General features: G+C 42.4%; 1 protein-coding gene across 2 annotated transcripts in view; it reads right to left on the minus strand.

The window, feature by feature from the left end:
• The window catches only part of SNTG1 (syntrophin gamma 1), a 628,960-nt gene that overhangs the window by 250,648 nt on the left and 355,946 nt on the right, over nt 1-22,366 (minus strand). Inside the window, exons 6-8 of one of the 2 annotated variants that reach the window (XM_074987189.1) lie at nt 12,720-12,777; nt 6,262-6,305; nt 6,108-6,149 (exon numbers count right to left, since the gene is read on the minus strand). In XM_074987189.1, coding sequence (XP_074843290.1) covers nt 6,108-6,149; nt 6,262-6,305; nt 12,720-12,777 — 144 coding nt within the window. Of the gene's footprint in view, nt 1-6,107; nt 6,150-6,261; nt 6,306-12,719; nt 12,778-22,366 lie in introns of those variants that run through there. The other variant, XM_074987190.1, reaches the window with a different exon arrangement.

Below are 22,366 nucleotides of genomic sequence, written 5' to 3' on the forward strand. Positions count from 1 at the left end.
ATTAGTACCCAATTTATACTGCCAATAGAAAGGCAAAATATTAAGGGCAAATCTTCTCATTACCAAAGTGAAGAAGACTCTTGCTGTTGACTTCAGGGACCCATATTGACCCATCTAGATTTCTCTTTCCACATGAAACAGGCTCCACTAACACTACAATCCCAACCTACCGCCTGAAGAACAGACACAACAGAGAACTGTATGCAATTTGTAAGTCAGTGTTTCTCAACCAGGGATATGTGTACCCTGAGGGGTACACCAATATCTCCCAGGCGGTACCTCAACTCATCTAGATATTTGCCTAGTTATAGGGGTACATAAACTCATCTAGATATTTGCCTAGTTATAAAACAGACAATGTAAAAAGCAATAGTAAAGTCAGCACAATCTAAAATTCATTCAGACAATGACTTGTTTCTACTACTTCATATGCCTCACACTGAAATGTAAGTACAATATTTCTATTCCAGTTCATTTATTTGATAATAAGATAGTAGGAAGTCAGCAAGTTTTGAATAGTCTTCTGTGATATTTTTGCAGGTTTTTGTGTACTTCTAAGGGAGATGTAATTGGGTGGTATGCAAAATAAATCAGACTCCTGAAAGGGTGTACAGCAATCTGCAAAGGTTGAATGGCATGTGTTTCAAGACCTCAGATTACCTTAGGAGACTGTTTCTCAACCAGTGGTTTGCATACCTTTAGGTGTATGCAAGAGAAGTCTGTTATATGACATAGCTGGAATGAACCTCTTCAGGACTGTATGTGACTACTACCCATTGGTTACAGAGGAGTAGCGCAGGAAAGAACCCTCTCTTCTCAAATCTGTCCTCACTTGAGGTTTGGGTGAGTGGGCCATGTAGAGTCATGTTGGGATGGCTTTTAACAGCTGTGGTTGACAGTGATACATATATAGTACTCTCTATGAAAAAGTGTCTGCAGCTGCCTTAGACAGAAGATCCAGAACTTCACTGGTTGCTCCCAGACATGGCTGCTGCTGGCACGGTGGTATGGTGTGCAGCCCTTAAAAGGATCAGCACGTGCACCAGCAGCATTCCAGCTGGTAGGACGTTGGAGGAAATAGCACTCCAGCCAGGAGATATCCCTAAAAGTTTGGCCCATGTAACCTTAACAGCCCTTTAATGTAAACTGCAAAGGGCACATCTAATCCACTGTTGTCAGAATATTTCGCCAAACAGTGTCTTGTAAGATAGGTCACCAGTATACAGCATTGGTCATAATATCATTGTGTGTTCTGTATTCAGGTTGTACATGAAGAGTTATATATGAATGCTGGTACTTTGTTATTATATATTGTGGAGGCATTTGTTAAACAAGTTTGTTTCTTCTACCTGTTTGCTTATGTCTCCCATTGTAAATTGAGCAAAGAGATGCCAGCGAGAGTAAAAGTTCTTTTCCATCTGACATCTGGTCTATACTAGCGAATTAATTAGGTCAGTTTAATCTATACCAGTCAGGAGGTTAGAAAAATCCACATGCCTGACAAGTGCAGTTTAGTGGATCTACATCCACATGTAGACAGTCAGGTTAATGAAAGAATTCTTTGTGAACCTATGTACCACTTATCAGGGAATTTGATTAACTATGCAGGTGGGAGAATCCCTCAGGTCACCACAGGTAGTGTCAACACTCAAGTGCTATGTTGGCACAAAGGATAATAGCAATGCTGCTGAAGCTAAGTGTAGACAAGCGTAGTCAACAGCAGAATCTAACTGAGAGAAGAGTGAGGAACACAGGAAGGCATCTCCTACCTGAAGCACAAGCAACAGAGAGGAAAAAATATCTAAGGATACACTTCAAACATATACATTTCACAGGATCTCTGGACTATTATAAAGAAGGAAGAGAATCCCTTAGGTATTCGTCACCTATGGGAGAAAAGGGGCTTACAGTCTTGCAATCTGTGAAAGGTGAATCCCTCAAATATGTGCTTTGAGGATGCAGAAAAATGACTGTAGTTGAGAAATTATCTGATATAAGGGTTGAAATGTGTTAAATTTTAGAACCAAGGAAGCATATTTGATTCAGTTTCTATTCATCACCATTTCATCACTAATACACTAGCCCACATTTTAACAGATTTTTTTTCAGGTAGGTCACCTGGTGTCACTTGAATCTCTGTTCTTTATTAATAAATTCATGTTTACTTTTTACTATGAACTGCCTCAGTGCTGTGTATTCAGGCAGATAATATATCCTCAGTGGGGCTAACTGGCTAATTAGAGAGAGAGAGAGAGAGTGTGTATGTGTGTGTGTGTGTGTGTGTGCGTGCGCTGTCTCTTTAGAGAAAGTGGTCTAAATCTCTATGAGTGTCCCATGAGAGGAACTGGACCACTACAATGAACTATGGAATCAGGACACACAGAGAGTTTTATCTGCAAGACAAACTTCAGACTGACAGTGCTAAGGAGTTTGCTAGTGTGCTGAAGATATTGATGTGGGAAGAAGTGGATACACAGTGTGAGCTCCAGCAAAGCTTTCTCTTGCTGGGGCAGAGAGGTTTCACAGTGGCTCCTGGTTCTGGGCACCCTGAGAGAGTGCCACAGAACCCTAAATGGCTGCCAATGTTGATGATCCCTAATTTCAAGCCCTGTATTCATCATAGTGCAGAGGACATGCCAAAGATTCTATGAACTACTTAAACCAAAAAGGGTTTTGGCTCAAGTCATACATTCTTTACCACTACAATGGGATATATTTTATGCTCAAAAAACATTAAACTGAACCATCCTCTTATGCCTATTGCCATCCTACATGACCCTCTCACAACACCCGTCTGAAGAAAGAAAGTGCTATTATCTGTGTTTAAGAGATGGGAAGCTGGAGAAATTTAGGCTCCGATTTTTAGAAGTATTTAAGCATTGCAGTACTCCACATTGCAAAATCTCATTTAGGTAGGACCCCAAATCTTATTATAACAAATTATTTCAGTTAGGCCCTGCCGGGCCAAGTTCCAACACATCAATTCCTTCTAAAACCTGCATCGACACAACTTGCCCAAGGTCACACATGAAGCATGTGGCAAAGCAGGAAATTGAACCTAGTTCTACTAAGCCATGGGCCAGTGGTCTAACCCCTGGGAAGTCCTACCTCTCACCTCTATTGTTGATCCCTGCAGGCTTGGGCTATGATACATTTTTGTGGGCAGCATGAACTTTGTACCATTTTATTCTGTACCAGTTCTGTTGCTCAACTAAAGCCATCCATTTCCAAGGCTGTGAAACCAGCTCAGTTTATACAGGAACTATGAATAAATTTGTACCTTCTATGCCAGAAAGCACTCACTCAGTTAAACTGTTTAATAAGAATGTTGATGTAAAAATTGATTTTTTATTTGCCTAGTACAGTTATCAGTGAAACACAGTGACATTACGGGGACAATTTATCACTGATGTAACACAATATAAGCATGTAAGAAAAGCCATAATGGGTCAGACTACAGGTCTATCTAGCCCAGTATCCTGTCTTCCAAGAGTGGCCAATTCCAGATTCTTAAAAAGGAATGAATAGAGTACATCACTACCAAGTGATCCATCCCCTGTTCCCCTGTGCATTAATTGTGCCACAGATATATTCACTGCTGAAATATGTAGACAAGACCCTTGTCCTTCAAAAAAGGTTTGGTAGGCCTGAAAGTTTTCATGAAAAAAAAAAAAGGAAGGAAGGAAGGAGAAACAACTTTAATGAAAATATATAGAATGTTGTTTATTGTCATGGACATATACTAGAATGTTTCAGACTTGGCTTCAGTTGGATGCAGCACAGAGCAATAATCATATTGGCTTATGTTTTTTGAGTATTTTATGTGATACAAAGACATACAAATCGATACTCACATATTGTTAGCTTGTGGCCAGGGCCTTAGAAAGCATCCAGGCCTCAGCTCCACCAAACTAGTGCATTATAGACCGAATCAGATTGACTTGTTTCCTGGGACTTGGCATAAGGGGGTGCAACAGTGGTTAAGGTTCCATTACCACTTTTCTTCATGATCAGGTGGGTAAGGAGCGGGTGGGAAAATGGACCACTCCCTCTATTCCCCATCCAGCAGAGCTGGTAGGAAAGAAGTAGAAGATATGTTGCATCATGCAAACAGCTGTATCTACTCCTTCCCCTTTACAAAAGAGGAATACAGGAGCAATTTTGCCTCCACGCTTCATCTAAGACAAAATGCCTCCAATGGCAGTGCATCTTATACACTGTTGCTCAAGGCTATTCTTAAATTCATGATGTAACATGCTGTGCATGCTCGTACAGTCATAATAAAAGCACACTTAGAATGTTGAAGAAGATCTCCAGAGTCAACTACTAGTTAGTGGGTTACATTTTGTTTCTACCCTGATACTGAGACCACCATAGTAGATTCAACTGATAAACACTAGGAAGCTACAGACACACTAACATCTATAGCACTGCTCCAGTAATGTCTGGGCATAGTGGGGATCTTCTTTCTTTATTTAAACATTATCTCATGGTTATCTCATGGTTCTTAAGCTGAATATGATTATTTACATGAAAGTTTAGTCGTTGGTACTTTCATTTATATATGTTATCAATGTAATAAAATATTTGGAAACAGACACACCAGGTAACCTATTAACACAACTGGAAATGCTTGATGTCAGTTATTTGTTCGCCAGCTATATTTGCACACTTTCCATGGAGAAAACACTGAGGGCCAAACATACATATTTATTTTTCAAAACAAGATAACGATCAATCTGGGAGAGTGTGCAGCTTACCTTTCACTTCATATCCCAGCTATACACCATCACTGATTTTTAAACTACAGCTCTGCCTCTGTCAGTCTCAGAAAAGAAATGTGGCAGCACATTACTTCAGTTGTGAATGTTTCCTTGGGTGGATGTGTGACTGATCACCTTTACTATTCCCATGCTTTCTATTTTTGAAATTCCAGTTTCAAGGGTTTTACTTTATTAATTTCAATAACAACAATAGTAAAGCATATGAAAAGATGAAAATACTGGAAAGCCAAAGCTTGCAAATACAGTAAATAAGGGCCTAGGTACCCAGAAAGTGTTATGGTTAAGCCTCACTTAGTGGAAGAGGCATACTGAAAGATGTTGAATCATTTCCATCCCAAATCCTGAGCGAAAATTCCCAAGTAAATCTGCCCTCTGAGAAGTACCATTAGTAGAATGGTTTCAACTTTTTCATTGTACTAATCTGTTTAATCAGAAATTCATCTCAGCTCATACCATATAATACAATGTAATACTTTTCAAACATAACAGGCTGGTAAGTGCTTATTCAATTTCTTTTCAGGAGTTCTTCAAACTATTGAACCAAACAGTAAAACCTGTATATGATGGAATGCCAAATTTCCAGCACCTATAGCTCTGCATTTGTGATAGATACTTAATTTCTGGACTTATTAAAACAACATTGTAAATCTTCATCAATAAATTACCTGGCTATAAGTAGAATTTCAGGATGCCAATTTTAAATCTTTTCTCATTTCTGGATGTTTCTCTCTCCTCTACAGAGTTTCACATTATAAAAAGACTTAGAGGAATCAAACTCTTTACCTTTTATGTGAAAGTGGAGGTCAAGGGATACTGGCAAATGGCTAAGGAGTCAGAATACAGGAGATCTCTCAAACACACACTATAAGGAGAAAAGCCTGGAAATGTCCTGTTCCCCCAAAAAAGGTTTTGGTTGAGTAGGAGGGCGGCTTTTTTTGAAGGCTGATATACAAAGGACAGAAGAATGAACTTTCTTGGAATATTTCCCACCAATCTAGAGTGATTGAAAAATCTTTTCAAACTAAAATAAAAAGAAACGGTACTGATGAAGTTTAATAGAGCTGGCCAGACAAAGCAAGCTTGGAATAAATTCATTCAAACATCCAATAATAAAGGATCCAACTGTAATCTAGAAGGAGTGCTGTGAGAGCAATAAATAAAATGTATGGAGAAGGAATAATGCTCGAGGCAGGGTCATTTGCCAGCCTACAAGGCACAGTGATATCGGTCTAAGAAAAAATAATGATGAACAATGCAATGATGGTGCACCAAATATCAATGAACATAATAACCTCAATGATTAAAAAATGAATACAAGCTTACCACTTCTTCATGTCTGCATTTTCTTACATTAATTCCATTAATCTGTTAAGGGGAAATAAAGATAAGATTGATTATTTCTCATAAATACAGATTGTGGTTTACTTTTCTGGAAAAAAAAACTAAAAAAAAACCAAACACTAAGACTTTTACATACCTGTAGAATTGCATCTCCTATGAAAAGCAAACCTGAGAGTTCAGCTGTAAAACAAGAGAAAGCATATTTTTCATTTAGATATTTTGCCCATCACACTGAATAGACACACATATTTTCTCAATTTACCCAGTGAATATCCACAGCTTGGGTCAGCTTTAAAAAGGCAAGACAAATGATGAAAAGTGTAAAAGCCCTAAAATGTATCTGTATGTGTCTTTGATTCAGATTTTTACTGCACCAATATACAGGTTTTACCAAAAAGTGGAGGGGAAGAGGGAGAGAGAGAAAGACCCTCTACACAACTTTATCAGGAGGTAAGTTACACTTATACTGCTGAGTGCAGCAGATATTTAAGTGTTTTGCTAAATCAGGATAAACTGCTGTATTCTCTCCTAAATAACGGCAGAAAGATGAACCTTGCAATGCTGAAGATTAACGTATCCAAACTCTAAAGACCCCTGAAGGGAAATCCTACCCAGAATTAAGAAGCACTATAAGAATCACTTTCAAAACACATTTACTTTCCCTTTCTTTAAATCCAGCAAACTCCACGTCCTGCATACTCTCAGCTGCATCTGCATATCAGGAGACGATGTCCTTCAGGTAAAGGCAATTCAAACCACTTAAGTTTTTTTCTTTGCAATAAAAACAAGCACTGAACTTCATCCAGAAATTTATCATAGACCAAATGACTCTGGGTTCCAAGTAGGTCACAGCATTTTTTTCTTGAGCACTACTATCTCTATGATGCCTTGCTTAACATGCCTGCAGAGTGCATTATAACGTATAGTTTGAATTCCAAGTGGTAAATGCAGGAATAACAGCAGCTAGGTCACATTAGAAAGAAAGGTCTTTTAGATGTATAAAGGTGAAAATATCTTGTCAGTTACAACTTTACACTTGTCAACACAGTTCTGGACAAATGGTGGACTGCCACTATGGTGCAGGTTGTAGTTTGTACTCCAGACAGTAAGAGACTGCTTTATTCCATTCATAATTACTACTGTTTGTTAAGCCTTAACTCCTGAATAAACAAACACAAGGAGAAAAAAAATCACCAGACGTGTACTCTTAAATCTAATGTAACTGTGTATGAATGAAGTATGTACTAGAAAACACAGTAATAGTTTTAAAGATCCTAGACCAGAGTTGGACTTTAAACACATTAAAATTGAAATACATTTTACAGATTCAACATTATATTTTTCCTGTATTTAACCATAAGACATTTTAATTTTATTTAATATTTAATAATTAACCCAACCCACTGACTCATTTATATATAGAAGGAATGAATGATAATCATAGAATCAACATATACTAGAACTGAAAGTGATTTTGAGAGGTAATCAAGTCCAGTCCCCTGCCCTCAAAGCACATCCAGGCACCCTCTGACAGATGTTTCTCTAACCTGCTCTTCAATATCTCCAGTTGAGATTCCACTATGCCCCTTTGCAATTCACTCCAGTGCTTAGCCACCCTGACATTTAGGAAGTTGAGAGTTTTTTCTTCCTAAAACCCTTCCTTTTCTTCCGTCCAACCTAAAACTCCCTTGCTGCAATTTAAGCCCACTGCTTCTTGCCCTATCATTGAAGGCTAAGGATAATAATGTTTCTCCCTCCTCCTTGTTAACACCCATTTCAGAACTTAGAAGCTGTTACCACATCCTCTCTCAGGCTTGGTCTATGCTAGGAAATTAGGTAGAATTTATGTCACGTAGATCGAATTTCAAAGGAATCACTCCACACTACTGAGGCAATCCCATTGAAGTTAAGGGTTCCTAAGATTGAGGAGTAATGCCAAATGCGACCTTTGGTTGGTGCAGATAGAGCACTGTGAAATTCAACATTCTTGGCCTCCTGGGGGCATGCCACAGTTTCCCAGTGTGGTCACTCTGGCCACCACTTTCAGCTCCACTGTTCTCCAGGTATGCAGAAAGCAGCCCAGAAAAATTGGAATTTCATTTCCTCTTTGGCCAGTGTGACAACTGGAGCAGGCAGCACACCTCAGGTGCACATCTGGCCATGAATTTTCATGGTCACAGATGCAGGAGATCCAGGATCTCATTAGTGTGTGGGGGATGAATCTGTCTGGGAAAATTATGAAGCAGCAAAAGAAATGAAGACATATATGCCAAGATCTCAGAGGGCATGGTAGAAAAAGGATACACCAGGCATGCCCATCAGTGAAAATAAAGGAACTCAGGGGCTGTGGCCACAGTAGCCCCTCCTTTCAGAAGGGCCATGGTAATGTGGCATTTTGGAATATGCTAATGAGGCAGTCCCATGAATATGAAGTGACTCATTAGCATAACGATGGCTGCGCATGCTTCAAAACTGCTGTTCTCAAAATGCACACTGCTTGTGTAGCTGGGGGCCTTTCAAAATGACACCCTGATTTCAAAAGCCCCTTCTTCCGAAAACTAGATGGGAAGAAGGGGCTTTTGAAATCAGGGGGGCATTTTGAAAGTCCCCCAGCTACACGGGTGGACTGCATTTTGAAACTGGCAGTTTTGAAGCGTGCACAGCTGGCATTATGCTAATGAGGTGCTGCGTATTCATGGAAGTACCTCACTAGCATATTCCAAAGTGCCACTTTACCATAGCACTTCCAAAAGGAGGGGCTAGGTGGCCATGGCCAGGCAGGCCTACCATAAAACAAAGGAAGGAAATGGACGTTCTGGGTCATTGCAGCAAACATGCCACTTCTATGAGCAGCTCCATTGGATTGGAGGGCATGATCCAAATACTATTCCCAAATAATCTGTGGATACCTCTGAAGAGATTACACAGGAATCCTCTGGCAACTTGATGGATGAGGAAGAACTGGAGAATGACAATGGTCAGCAGGTCAATCTAGCAACTGATCTCATCAACAGCCAGGAACTTTTTGTAACACTGGATCTCATCCCCTCTGTAGGGTGCGAGAAGAGTTTGTAACGGTCTCACGAGAGCAGTCCGACCCCTCTGTGAACCCTCAGAGGAATCCTATACAAAAGTACACTTGCCAATACTTCAAGGCTACGTGCTGCAAAACAACTCACCCTGCCTTACAACATCTGCGAAACAAGGCTTGCTTGCCAATACTTCAAGGCTATGCTGGCAGTAGGCCACAAGAGATAGTGATAAGGAATGCATAGGCAATTTTAGGCAATCTTATGTTAATGAGTTCAGCTTTATCAGGTAGTGTTAGGAGGCCTGTTACAGAGCCTCTTCCCGAGCGAAGCTCTGGCGCGTCAGGTCGTCCCCCACGGGTGACTGCGGCGTCTCCAGGGCTCCCGTCGCGGGTGTCACGCGCTTTCAATAAACCAAATATGGCACTCGCCTTCTGGGTGCAGCCTCGTTTCTGGGGAACCCGAGCCTGGTTGGCTACACCCTCCTTCCAGCACATTTTGCAGCCAGACCCTGGTGGCAGGGAGGGCACCTCAGGTGAGTTCTCAATTTTAATCATGCTACAAGTGGGCTAAGGTAATTGGATGTGTCCTGTGGTGAATGCTGTGTGTACATAGGCTGGGGATTCTGAAAAAACTTGTTAATGTGCCTGGGGATGGAGCACAGCTCTTCCTTGCACATCTCCATAAAGCTCTCAGACAGGTACTCTCTAATTCTTCTCGGAAGGTTTTTGTGGAAGCCTGCCTTATTCTGGTCTCCTCAGTAGGACACCTTTCCTCACCTAGCTTCCACAGAGCAATTGCCACGCACCTGAACTGTCAGAACAGGTCTCATTTTGGTATCACAGAACTTCAGGATGGTGGAAAGTAATTCACAAAGACCTGTTAAAGTGGTCTTACACATGTGGAAGTTTTGGAGCCACAGCTGATCATCCCATGCCTGCAAAACAATGCAGTCCCACCAGTCTGAGCTCAATTCATGGTACCAGAATCAGCGTTCCATTGTATGCAAAGGATCAAGTGCAGCCAGCATCTCCCTATGCCTCCTCTCCAGTGTCTCACATTCAAATATGGCCAAGTCCTCCTCAGAGACTATATCACTCTCATGGCTGCTTAGGCTGGGCACATACCACAGCACAATGTGTGAGGTGCTCATATTACCTGCCACAATAATTTTAAACTCTACGGGTTCCTTGCTAGCCTTGCAATGGTGTCTGCATGGATATAAAAACACTTTTGGATATGTGAATGAAAACCCTTTTTGCTGTCGCTTTCCAAAGGGAGGAGAGAAGTGCACTACAGGATTCTGACAACCTATACTCACGACTACCCACGGAACATTTTTTCCCATAACACGTTGGAACAGAAACCCACAATGCAACAGGGCAGCAGGAACTGTGGGATTGGTGCGAACAGTGTACTGCTGATAAAGTTGAACCTGGGAATGGTAGTGGGGGCACACTGTCAATTTGTGTGGACATGCACCTTTGACTTTACAAAGTGAGTGCTAGAAAATCGACTTTATCAAATTCAACCTAATTTCATAGTGTAGACATACTCTCAGTCTTCCTTTGTCCAAACTAAAGAAACCCAGTTCTTTCAGTCTTCCCTCATGGGTCATGTTTTCTAGTTCTTAATCATTTTATTGTTCTTCTGTATACCTTCTCAATTTCTCCATACTTTTCCTGAAATGTGGTGCCCAGAACTGGACACAATGCTCCAGATAAGGCCTAATCAGCACAGAGCAGATCATGTTATAGATAAATAGAATCCATACCTACAAGAATTTGCAGTCCAAGGGCTTGATCCTGCAAACATGTACGTATAAAGTATTTTTACTCGTGTGTGTAGTGCTTCTGATGTCCATATGAGTAATGCTACTAAGCTGCATGTTTGCAGAACTGACTACCAAGTTAGACAAAGCACAGAAAGGCTTAAAACAAGTTATCAAGAGTGAGATTCTAGATTCACAGAAATACTCATTGATTTCAATGGAGTGGGGGATTTCACCTCAATTTTCCTGGTTAAGGATGCGATCCGACCATCCCTTATACACAGGAAGAACTTCACAGATGTGAATTGAACTTAAAGTGTGGATGGCCAGCATTCCTGAGAAGTCAGGACCCTTTTATGATCTCAAACGAGATACCTGTGTTAAAGAGATTAAATACCTTAAAAGGCTGCCTGAAATTTTATAATCTGTTTTCCCTCTGGGTTTAGTTAACAGGCCTGAGTGATTGTAGTGCATGTGCACACACCTGAGAACCAGTGTGTGTTATCAAGAACCACTAATGACTACAACAGCTGCAGTAAAAGAATATAATTATAAAAAGGATAAAGACAATACCAAAGTCAGTGAGCGGTCAGGCATTGCACAATCCAGTTGGAGCCAAGGAGTTGAGCATGAGTTATTAATGCTGACAATCTCTGGGATGTCTCATGATTATTTATTAACCTTTTTTTTTTTAAAACGCGGAAGGGTGGAATCGATAAAGGTGCTGTAATTTTTACATGACTGATTAGAGAACTAGTTATAAGTCAGCCTTAGTCCTGCTCAACTCCCAGCACCCATGCAGAGGTGGAAATTGAACCTCAGTCTCCCATACCTCGGGCGAGTGCCCCAACCACTAGCCTAAAAGTTGTAGGGTGGGTGGCATATTTTTTGTGCAGTGAGACAGGTGAATAATTCATTCCACCAACAACGACTTGGGAAATTAAGACCTTTGGCTTCAGCAGACAAGGTCCTGGTGGGGAATCAGATGCAGAAATAGGCACCTCTTGGTAATCTGGATTTAGGGGCAGAGTTTAGGACACACCTGCTTCCTTCGCATCTCACGTTGGCTAGCTTAGGTAGTTGCCTGCTGGCAGAGACAAAAGACTGTGACTGAGACACTGTCTCTTTTTTCACTCCAAAAATGGCATTTCCTTACAAAATTACTTATACTTCCCCAACATCTAGGGAGGCCAATGTCAAGTCCTGACCCAGCGACAGCTTTACTATGCATAATCTGTGTCAGCCCCACAAATGGTGCAGCCCGTGGCCTGCCAGACTTGTAGATTAAAGAATTAAGGCTCTGCCATTTTCCAATGTTCTCTGTCCACTTTCATGCCAATAAGCATAGGGACACAAAGAACAGCTCTTTTTTGGGCTGCTTCCCCAACCAATGCCACTACCTGCAATGTGGGTACATAGTTCAGAGGAATAAGGGATGCAAAAAGAACCAAATCTGGAAAATTATCTTTTAACAAATATAAATGACCATTAGGAAACATACAGAAGTATGATTTTTTGCCTGCTTTCATTGTAAAAAGATATCGTCACTCAAAACAAAAAAAAGAGGGAGGGGGTCTGTTCCATGTTTTTTCTGGAAAACTTAATCTGGCAAAAGTTCATTATTTTATTTTGTATAGATAGATAGATAGATAGATTATTATATATATATTTCACACACATCAATGCAGACTTATGAACAATTTGCAGTGTCTCATCACAAAACACCCAGAAAATCAAAAGCATTAAGCAATGGGTTCAAACCCATAAACATTTCACCCATTATTATGAACCTACCTCTTTGTTCTTTGGAAATTTTGGAAATGACCACTGGAATATTATGTTCTGCTCCACCCTGAAATAAAAAAAACAATCATAACTCATTGCAATCATGTTCATTCATACATTTGTTTACAACCCCATATGCAGCCTCTGATTTTCTCCAGAGGTTAACCTGTATTTTCAGACAAACATAAAATGTATTCTATAATAGTTTTCTTTTTGTTTTTTCTAATATGATAATCCATTATTTATTGCCTCACAGAAAATCAGTTCCGTAGGGTGTTAACTGAGTAACTATTCTATAAAAGAAAAATCACTGCAGGTTTCTCCAAATTTTCTACAAATTAATATATCAAATCCATATTATACAAAGAGGAAATAGGCATAAGGCTGTAATGGCAACCATGCTGTGATCATTTTTTATTTTCATGCTGGCAAGAAACAAACAAACAAAAGGCAAAACAAGCAAAGTGTTTGGCCTCCAGATTTTGTTTTATGTCTGTCAACAAATACGGAAAGTAAGAAAGCAGTAAAATAAGCATAAGGAACAAAAAAGAAGGCCCTACATAACAGAGTAGCAGATAATCACTAAAGAAAACAAGCAGGACCACACAGTATAAAGAAAGCATTCACCTTTACTGCTTCACCCAATGTTCCCTGTTGCGTTTTTAGATGTGTATTGTGCTAACACTAACATGAAAAGTAAAGGTAAAATAAAAAAAAATGGGGAAAGTAAAGGAATGAAGAGTGAGCAATTGTAGAAATAAAATTCAGGGGCTTCCAACCCCCAAAGGAAGGCCCTGCTGCACCTAATTTTGGAAGTTATCTATGAAGGTGAAAACTATTAACATTCTAGCTCTTTTCCATGTAGTGGTCACCTTGACAATGTAAATCTGATTAATACCAAAATCAGCTCCAATCACTAAAACTAGTAGCTTATCACTGTCTTTTTTGCCTACAGCCTTTGTCATCACATCCCCCCCAACAACACCACAGCTTAACTTTGGGACCGATGACACACACTGTATTGGCTCTCTCAAGTGTGAAGTGCATGCCAGACTAATTCACAGCTATAGGACAGAGCATTCAGTGTGGATTGACGTTTCGTGGCCTAGGGGTGCTAGGCAATGGCCAAATGCCCGAAACTGAGTTGTCTCCTCTACTGAGCAGTTACTTTGATTTCTTATGTGAATAGGCTGGTCTAGCGACCTAAGCATAGAAATGTGAATCAGATGGTGCATTCTACGTCCACTGGCCCTTCCTTGTTGTTACCGAATTTATTTGCAGAAAATGTCCTTGAAACATTTTAACATTTGTCCCTCTCCTATTCTGACACCTTATAGGGCTTACTGACTTCCACTTCCCACAATAGTTATACCAAGATGGACTTTTTTCACACTTGTAGCTTCCTTGGGGGTGTAGACAAGAATAGGAGAATCCAAGTAAGAGACACCAACATCTCCACTCTCAAAAATGCATACATGTTCCTGTGACGATGCTAGGAAGTGTCCAGGGGGTCTCTTTGAATGCTAGGAAAGGGTTAGCACTGCTGGCAAGTGATGAAGAAATAAACTTGTTCTCAAAGCTTCCCTTGTAACCTAGGGAACCCACTGATATTTCCTAACAACTGATTGTAAGTGGGGAAGCCCCATACCTTCTGGCAGGCTTTGTCTAGATTAAAGGGATTTGTTGGCAGAAGTTTGTTTCGGAAGATATCCTGGACATGGGGGAGCACAATGTCCATCAAGTTGTGGTGGCATGTTGCTCCCTGCACAACATTGTGGAGGGGATGAGGGAGGCCTTCCTCCCAGGGTGGGGGGCAGAAAACATGAGGGGCATGCCTACAAGCAGCCAGCCATAGCTACTATCTGCCAGGCCCATCAGGATGTGGTATGGATTTGCAAGACCCTGAGGGAGAGCTTCTCCTATGGCCCCCAGCAACCCTCTCCAGGGCAACCCTAAGAGGGCCCTTGGGCCCACAGCTTTATCCCATCCCCGCTGCAACCACTTCCTTCACCCCCTCACCTTTCCCTACCCTGCATAATGAAGAGTGATGTGGGTGTGGTGAAAAATTAAGTGGCTTTTACTCAACAAACAAAAGCTTGTGCAAAAAATAAACAGAGCAATACAGAACTATTCACAACAAACCAGAGAGCAGTGAACTGTGGACAGGGATGAGGAGCATCAGAACTTGGATGGGGGTGGAAGGCCTCAAAACATGGACAGGGTGGGAGGGCCATGAACCTGAGGAGAAGTGGGACCCTCAGCATTGTTGGCCTTGGGATCAGCTCCCATCATAGGTTCGAGACCCCCATCAGGGCTGGGTTAGGGCCAGGACCAGGTGGAGGTGTGGAGGAGGTGGGGCTGCAATAGGGTCTGGATGGGTGGGGAGAGCAGGGGTGACCAGTAGGAGGGGAGCTGGCATGGACCTCAGCCACTGGAGCAGGTCCCGAATGCCCTGTGGGATGGCTGGCAGGTCAAGTTGGTAGAGGTGAAGTTGGCAGCCATGGGCAGCTGGGCCATCATGTCCCACCAGATGCTGGTGGTGGCATCAAAGCGGGACATGAGTTAGTCCCAGGCCCACAAATGCCACTCTGTTTCAACCCGCAGCCACCACTCCATGAGGCATGTCATCATCCAGAGGGTAGCTTTGTGGTCCCAGCAGAGGTCCTCCAGCTGTGGGCTCACCCTGGCAGTAAGGCATGGAAGTCTTGTCCTGGTGGTGAGGGGGGGGTGGTTCGGTCCTCGGTCAGTGTGGGTCCAGCTATAAGGAAGACAAGGAGAAGAGATGGTGAGTCATTCATGCAATACAGCCCCTGAGCCCCTGCCCCTGCTATGATCACTGACCAGCACCCCCCAGGCCAAGGGATGGGGATGTCATGGGAACAGAGCCATGTGTGGCTTGCACAGTGGACCCTGCTGCACAGGGGATCCGTGGTGCCTCCGGGACCATGCTGACTTCTGTGGCCCCTCCACTCCCAGACAAAGGATTATTGGCCAAGGGGGTGGTCCAGCTACAGAGGGGTCCCCTCACATGTGGCAAGTGAGCTGGGAGCAGCCTGGCCTTCCTTGGGGCCTGCTCACACATCTGCAGCTTGCAGTGCTGTCTGAGGGATTGGGTGCTGCCTCTTATCTGCATACATGCCCACGTGCTGGGTGCCACACTCCATGGTGTGTCTGGGGTCAGACCAGCACCCTCGTGGCTAGCCTGCTTCCAGCCATGGTGGGTGCTAGGATGCTGCCCAGGGGCTGCCTGCAGGATCCAGGTGGTGCCCAATACTTTGAACATGGTTCCACGTGCTGGGACCACAGTGTGAGATCCTGGTCAAGCTGACTGGCTGACGCATAGAGCATGACACCATCTGTGCCTGCCTCCCACACCCTGGAGTGTGTGATACACAGGGTACTCACCAGAGAGACCCTTGCCCAGCTCTGATGATGCCCGAGACATGGCCTGGCTTCTGGGGACCAGGTCCAGGATAACGTAGAGGCTGCTGCTGTCCTCCGACTCCGGCTCCAGCTGGGGCTAGGGCTCAGAGGCCTCCTCCTCAAGGGGCTTCTGCTGTGGTGGGAGGGCCTGCGGCATGTCATCAATGTGCCCTCTCCCGCAGGATGCCATGCAGTTCCCAGTAGTAGGGGCGAGTGGCAGGTCCTGCCCTGGATTGTTGGACAGCATCCCAGGCCTGCACATAGCCTTGGCACAGTTCTCTTACATCTGCCCAGTCCTGCTCCATGCTTTGTGGGGGACAGCCCAGTTTGGCCATGGCACTTGCCATCCTCATATGTATGGAGTGTTGCAGCACTATACTTTGGGGTCTTGGAGGCTTCTTCCTCCCCCAGCAGGTCCAGCATGGCCTAGGCCTTGGCTCTAGTCTGGGATAAGGCCACCTCTTGCTGCCCTGGGACCTCTGGGGTGGCTCCTGGGACCTGGCAGGCTGGTTCCTTGAGGGTGCAGAGGAGTCGTGAGCTTCTTGCTGGTCTGCCATGGGGGAATGCTGGCTGGAGAGGAGTGGCTGCAAGGGCATTCACCCAGCATCATGTTGCTCTGCTGTTCAGATGCTCTCAGCTCCCTGCCAAAGGGTTTCCCGGGCTCCAGGTGGCTTTAAGAATGGCTGGAGGCAGGAACCAAAGAACACTGATTGCTGTGAACAGGGTGTCCTCCAGGGCACCTCCACATTGCCCTGGAGGCCTTTTCTGTCAACAGTCGGCCCCCCAGAATGTCCAGACTTGCACTTTGTCAACAGAGGCATTCTTCCTCGAGGCGAGCAGGGTATGGCTGTGAACACAAGTTCTGCATTCTGTCAACTTACTGTTGGTAGAATGCTCTTGGGAACCTGGACACTCCGTGGGTTTTGTTGACAAAATTACCATTTTACTGACTAAACCCTTTTGTCTAGACATATCTTCAGTGTCTGAGGGAAGCTCCTACATGCATACACAATGCCATGGATTTGGGCTGATTGTTCAGTAGGTAGATAAAAAACCTAACCCCCCCCCCACACTTTATTTCACATATGTTCAGGAATTCATCTGAACTGTTTGAAACTGCTTAATAAATATACTCCAGTATATATAAAATATCTTTTGAGGTTTCTTCATCCATCATCATCATCATCATCATCATCGCTTTCTTTGATAAGAAAACCCAGCTCAAGTCAGCTAACTTTATGAGAGTCACCTTCCTTTCAAATACCTTCTCTTAAACGTATACACAATTCTCTCCCCATATTCTAAACAAAAACCAGACACTATCTATGCCTTTGTAGCTCCTCTCCCCCACCCCTTATTTTTCCCTTATATTAATACACTGAAAATTATTCATTCCCCTCCATTTCGTGCATCTTAGGGTTCAGACACAGTGCTTAGGGTTTTTTGTCTTTCTTCACCACAGAAATTTGTTCAATTCCCCCTTCACAGAAGCCTGGCCTACCTGTTACCCTCTGTTAATCACTGGTCCAGGGGGAGGAGAGATGCTGTTTCTGGGCCAGCCAGCCCTGGCCTTGCAGCATCCTTTAGCTTCTTTAACACTATATAAATAGATACTTAAAAGTGTATAAGGTAATACTGCACAGAGTAAAATAACATTACTCCTTTTGACCTGAGCAGCAAGCCAAAAATTTAAGCCTTGTAAGTTGTCCCAACTAGAAGAACAAATTGCTGATGGAGTTGGGTACTACTTTGATGCAATGTTGATGTATTTATTTACAAAGAATATACAAAGTGTCATTTCCATGAGAAATGAAATCAAACAGGAGAGTTTCCTTGCTCATTCTTACAAGCCACTTTCACTCAGTACCTCTCTTCTGGCTTCTTCCAGAGCCACACCCTACCCTGTGTCTGCAGACTCTCTTGCTTTCCATGCACTACTACTCTGCTATCTCTCCATATACACACCCATTCAAAAACCTCCAGACTGCTATTATTCCGACAGGATTTTACTTGTTTCTATTACTTTAAAAGAAGGCAGCAGTTACACCTTCTTGCTTCAACAAATTTTGTCCCAACCTTTAACAATTATCATTCCTCTCTTTGTCCTAGTCATGACATAGGTACCAGAGGACACCAGCCTAAAGGTTAGCCAAAGGAAGTGTACTCCCATAATCTGAGAGACAAAAATCTCAAGGGAGACAGGGGACATGACCAGTCTGTTATATTTAATATTGTGTATTAGATGATATACTAAGTGATTTGTTTTTGAAACATGTGAAAACTGCACATTTCATATAGCATCTTGCTAGACACTGTAACAGTACTGACCCTGATTCTCCACAAATCTTGCCTAGTGGATCAACATGCACATATAGGTTTAATTTCTACTTTTAAGCAACAACTCCAGAAAACTGTTGTGAATATTATGCCGGGGCACAATGCCTCAAAACAGTGGGTAATGTGGCTGGTGATACAATGTTTGACAAAATTCAGCATGCATTTCTCTCACTCTGTGGAACATGAGGCTGGATTCTTAGACTGAGACAATGCTCTGCCAGCTTTGTGGAACTGAGTGACACTGGCACAGAGCAAGGCACAAATCAAGCCTAGAGGATCATTCTCATAACTGGTCTCCAGTCTGTTTTGATGTGTTTTATTCCTTGAACACCTCCCTCAGCCAACAAATACCAAGTGTGTCTGCACATGTGCTTTCTAGCTCTTTTTTATTGCAACCAGACATTAGAATATCAGACTCATACCCAGCTGGCTTCTTGTGGAGAATATTTCATATCTGTTCTCTCGACAGGTTGCAACCAAACTGCCCAGCAGAAAGCAAGAGTGGTCCGCTCTGCTGACAGAGAGCGGACAGACTGCCCCGAAGCTCTATCAGCAAAATGGCCAACTGGAAGAACAGCAGACAGGGCTGCTTGGTGTCCTGGAAGCCCTGTCTGGTGACAAAGGGCCACCGAGGAAATCTTGACAGTATTCTGTTGATGGATTGCATCTACAAGCAACTTGCTCTGTCGACAGAGAATGCCCAGGCTGCACTGCCCTCTGGTGCCAGAAAACGGAATGGCAGCTCTGCAAGAAGGTTGCCCAGCAACTGGAAGCCCTCTCTGTCAACAGAAGTGTCTACACTGCACTTTTGTCGACAGCATGCTGTCCAGAGATTGTTATGCCTCAAATTTTTGAGGGATAATACCGTCGAGGAAAATGCAGAGTTCTGTCGAGAGAATGCTTAAGTGTGTGGACGTTCCGTGAGTTATGTTGACAGAAGGCCCCTTCTGTCGACAAAACTCTGTAGTGTAGAACCAGCCCCAGACTGATTTTCTGTCAACAGATCTTAGTCAACAGACATTTTATTCTTTGTGAGGAGCAGGGTTCAGCTGTCGCCAAAAGTTCTGCATTCTGTCGATTTACTGTGGACAGAATGCCTTGGGAATCTGGATGTTGCATGGGTTTTGTTAGCAAAATGTCTGTTTTGCCATCATAACTGTAGACATAAGTGTAGAGTCCTGCACATGGGGCAGAAGAATCCCACTCATTGTTATAGGCCAGGGACCGACTGGCTCAGCAGCAGTACGACAGAAAGGCACCTAGGGGTTACAGTGGATGAAAGGCTGGATATGAGTTAACAGTGTGTCCTTGTAGCCAAGAAGGCTAACAGCATACTAGAGTGCATTAGGAGGAACATTTCGAGCAGATCTAGAGAAGTAGTTATTCCCTTCTATTCGGCACTGGTAAGATCGCATCTGGAATATTGTGTCCAGTTTTGGGACCTCCAGTATAGAAAGGATGTGGATGTGGTGGAGCAGGTTCAGTGGAGGACAACAAAAATGATTAAGGGGCTGGAGCACAAGACCTATGAGGATAGACTGAGGGATTTGGGCTTGTTTAGGTTATAGAAGAGAAAACTTAGGGGTGATTTAATAGCATCCTTTAACTTCCTGAAGGGGAGCTCTAACGAGAAGGGTGAGAAACTGTTCTCAGTGGAGTCGGATGGCAGAACAAGGAGTAATGGTCTGAAGTTGAAGAGGGAGAGGTGTAGGCTAGATATTAGGAAAAACTACTTCACCAGGAGGGTGGTGAAGCATTGGAATGTGTTGCCTAGAGAGGTGGTGGATTCTCCATCCCTTGAGGTTTTCAAGTCCTGGCTTGGCAAGGTCCTGGGTGGGGTGACTTAATGGGGGTTGATCCTGCTTGAATCAGGGGGCTGAACTAGATGACCTCCTGAGGTCCCTTCCAGCCCTGTGATTCTGTGATGCTGTGAAGTCTTCAGTGTAAGACTAGCCATCATTCTAAAAGATAAGCTATACCTCAAAGAGAAGTTATGGGCTTGATGCAAAATTTTTGATTGACATTCAATGGTCTGTGTTATTCCCATAGACTAGATAATCACACTCGCCCCTTTTGGCCTTAAAATATGAAAACTATAAATCAATAGGATTAGAAGGATCTTTGTGGTATACAACAGATGAATGGACATTTGAATTCTCAATAGCTCCCCAAGACTCAAGGACTGGTCTGGAAATCAAGTGATAGAATATGATCTCAGAAAATTTCCAAAGTTTCTTCCTTTTAGTAATGTCTGAACAGAAGATTTTTGGATACCTTGTCAGTATTTCTATTTGTATTTCAGGAAGAGCTAAAGCACACACTTGAAAAAAAAAAAGTTGAGAATCCTTCCTGTTCTCACTCATCTGCTGGCTAATTAAAGTGTGGGAGTCATTGTCCACCAACAGGAAGGATAATAACTGGAGAGAGAGTGACCTTTGCATGGACTACCAATCTTCCAGATAAGATTGTGAAACATTTTAATATAGTCCTGGGGGTGTTTTATTCATTATCACGCTTCAGGATAATATATAATATGTCAATATGCATGCATAAAATGTTTGATTCTATCTGAATTCCAACCCTTTCTACACCCCTTTTCTTCTTAGATTAATACAATTATGACAATATAATTTCCTATATATTTGACAGCATTACACAATGGCTCAGTTCCTAGCTTTTAAAGTCAGAAAAGACAATTATGCCCACTTAGTCTCATATCCTGTATAAAATAGACCATGACTACAGGCTTGGTGTTCCTCCATCAATACCATCTCTTGTGGTTGAACTAATGTGTTTTTAAACATAAAGCCATGCAATCTTTGTCTAAACAGATCAATGAAGAAGAATCAACAGTATTCTTTTATAAATTGTTCCAGGGCTTAATTACCCTATTTTAGCAATGCAGGACCTATTTCTAATCAAAATGTATGGAACTTCAACCAGAATTGACTCTAACAACTTGCCAGCTGATGTTCTCTTAGGGATACAAATAAAACATAATCAATTATCTAAACTGAAAAAAATATATTTTATTTGAAATTCATGATTCAGCACATTTGATGCAATTTGTTCCCAACTCCCTTGAGGCATGGTTATTTATTATTTGTATTGTACTAACACTTTAGGCCTTAATATGGGGCCTATGACACAGTAGGGGCTAAGCACTTTACAAACACATAACAAAAATCCTGTCCCTACTGAAAGAGCTTTAAAGCATAGTTAGCCAAACTTGCTGGATTTTCTAAAGTAGAACTTTTAACTGTGTAGTATAGAATGGATGCATGCCCTCCAGAAAACCTGAGAGCAATGTACACATTCCACTGGACGTAACCTACTTCCCGAGGATTCTTTCACTTATGTCTAGTAATGTTACATTATTTATTACTATTTGCCTTTTATTTAAATAAAAAGTTTATTGCACCCTATCCATGGCCAAATTTTGTATTGTACAAGTGAATTTATAGTACTGTAAGCTTAACAAATAAAGGGTTTTTATAAGTTTTTATAAAATGTTCACATTTGAAATTCACTGTCAATGGTTCTGGCTTCTTGGCCCATGCAGTTTGTTTGGTTTTTATACTAGCTACACAATTTCACTCATGTCTACTATTAACATGATAATGCCATGTAGTATTTTATGATCATTGAGTAAACAACAACCCAGAATGATATTTTAGAAGAACTTGCTTGCCATTGACTTGGTTTATAAGCAGTTTAGGCCACAAAGTAGCAATTAGTTTTCCATGAAAGGTATCCTTTGGGGTCAGTAAAACAGAATCAAAAGTACCCGGACATGTTTAAGAACTAAATTTCTATTCGGCATTTTTTTTCTTACCAATGACAGCACAAAGGAAGCACACATTCATCTCTTTCTCTGGGACATAATGTCAGCTTTA

Source organism: Carettochelys insculpta, chromosome 2, assembly GCF_033958435.1.
Source record: "Carettochelys insculpta isolate YL-2023 chromosome 2, ASM3395843v1, whole genome shotgun sequence".
Taxonomy (NCBI): domain Eukaryota; kingdom Metazoa; phylum Chordata; order Testudines; family Carettochelyidae; genus Carettochelys; species Carettochelys insculpta.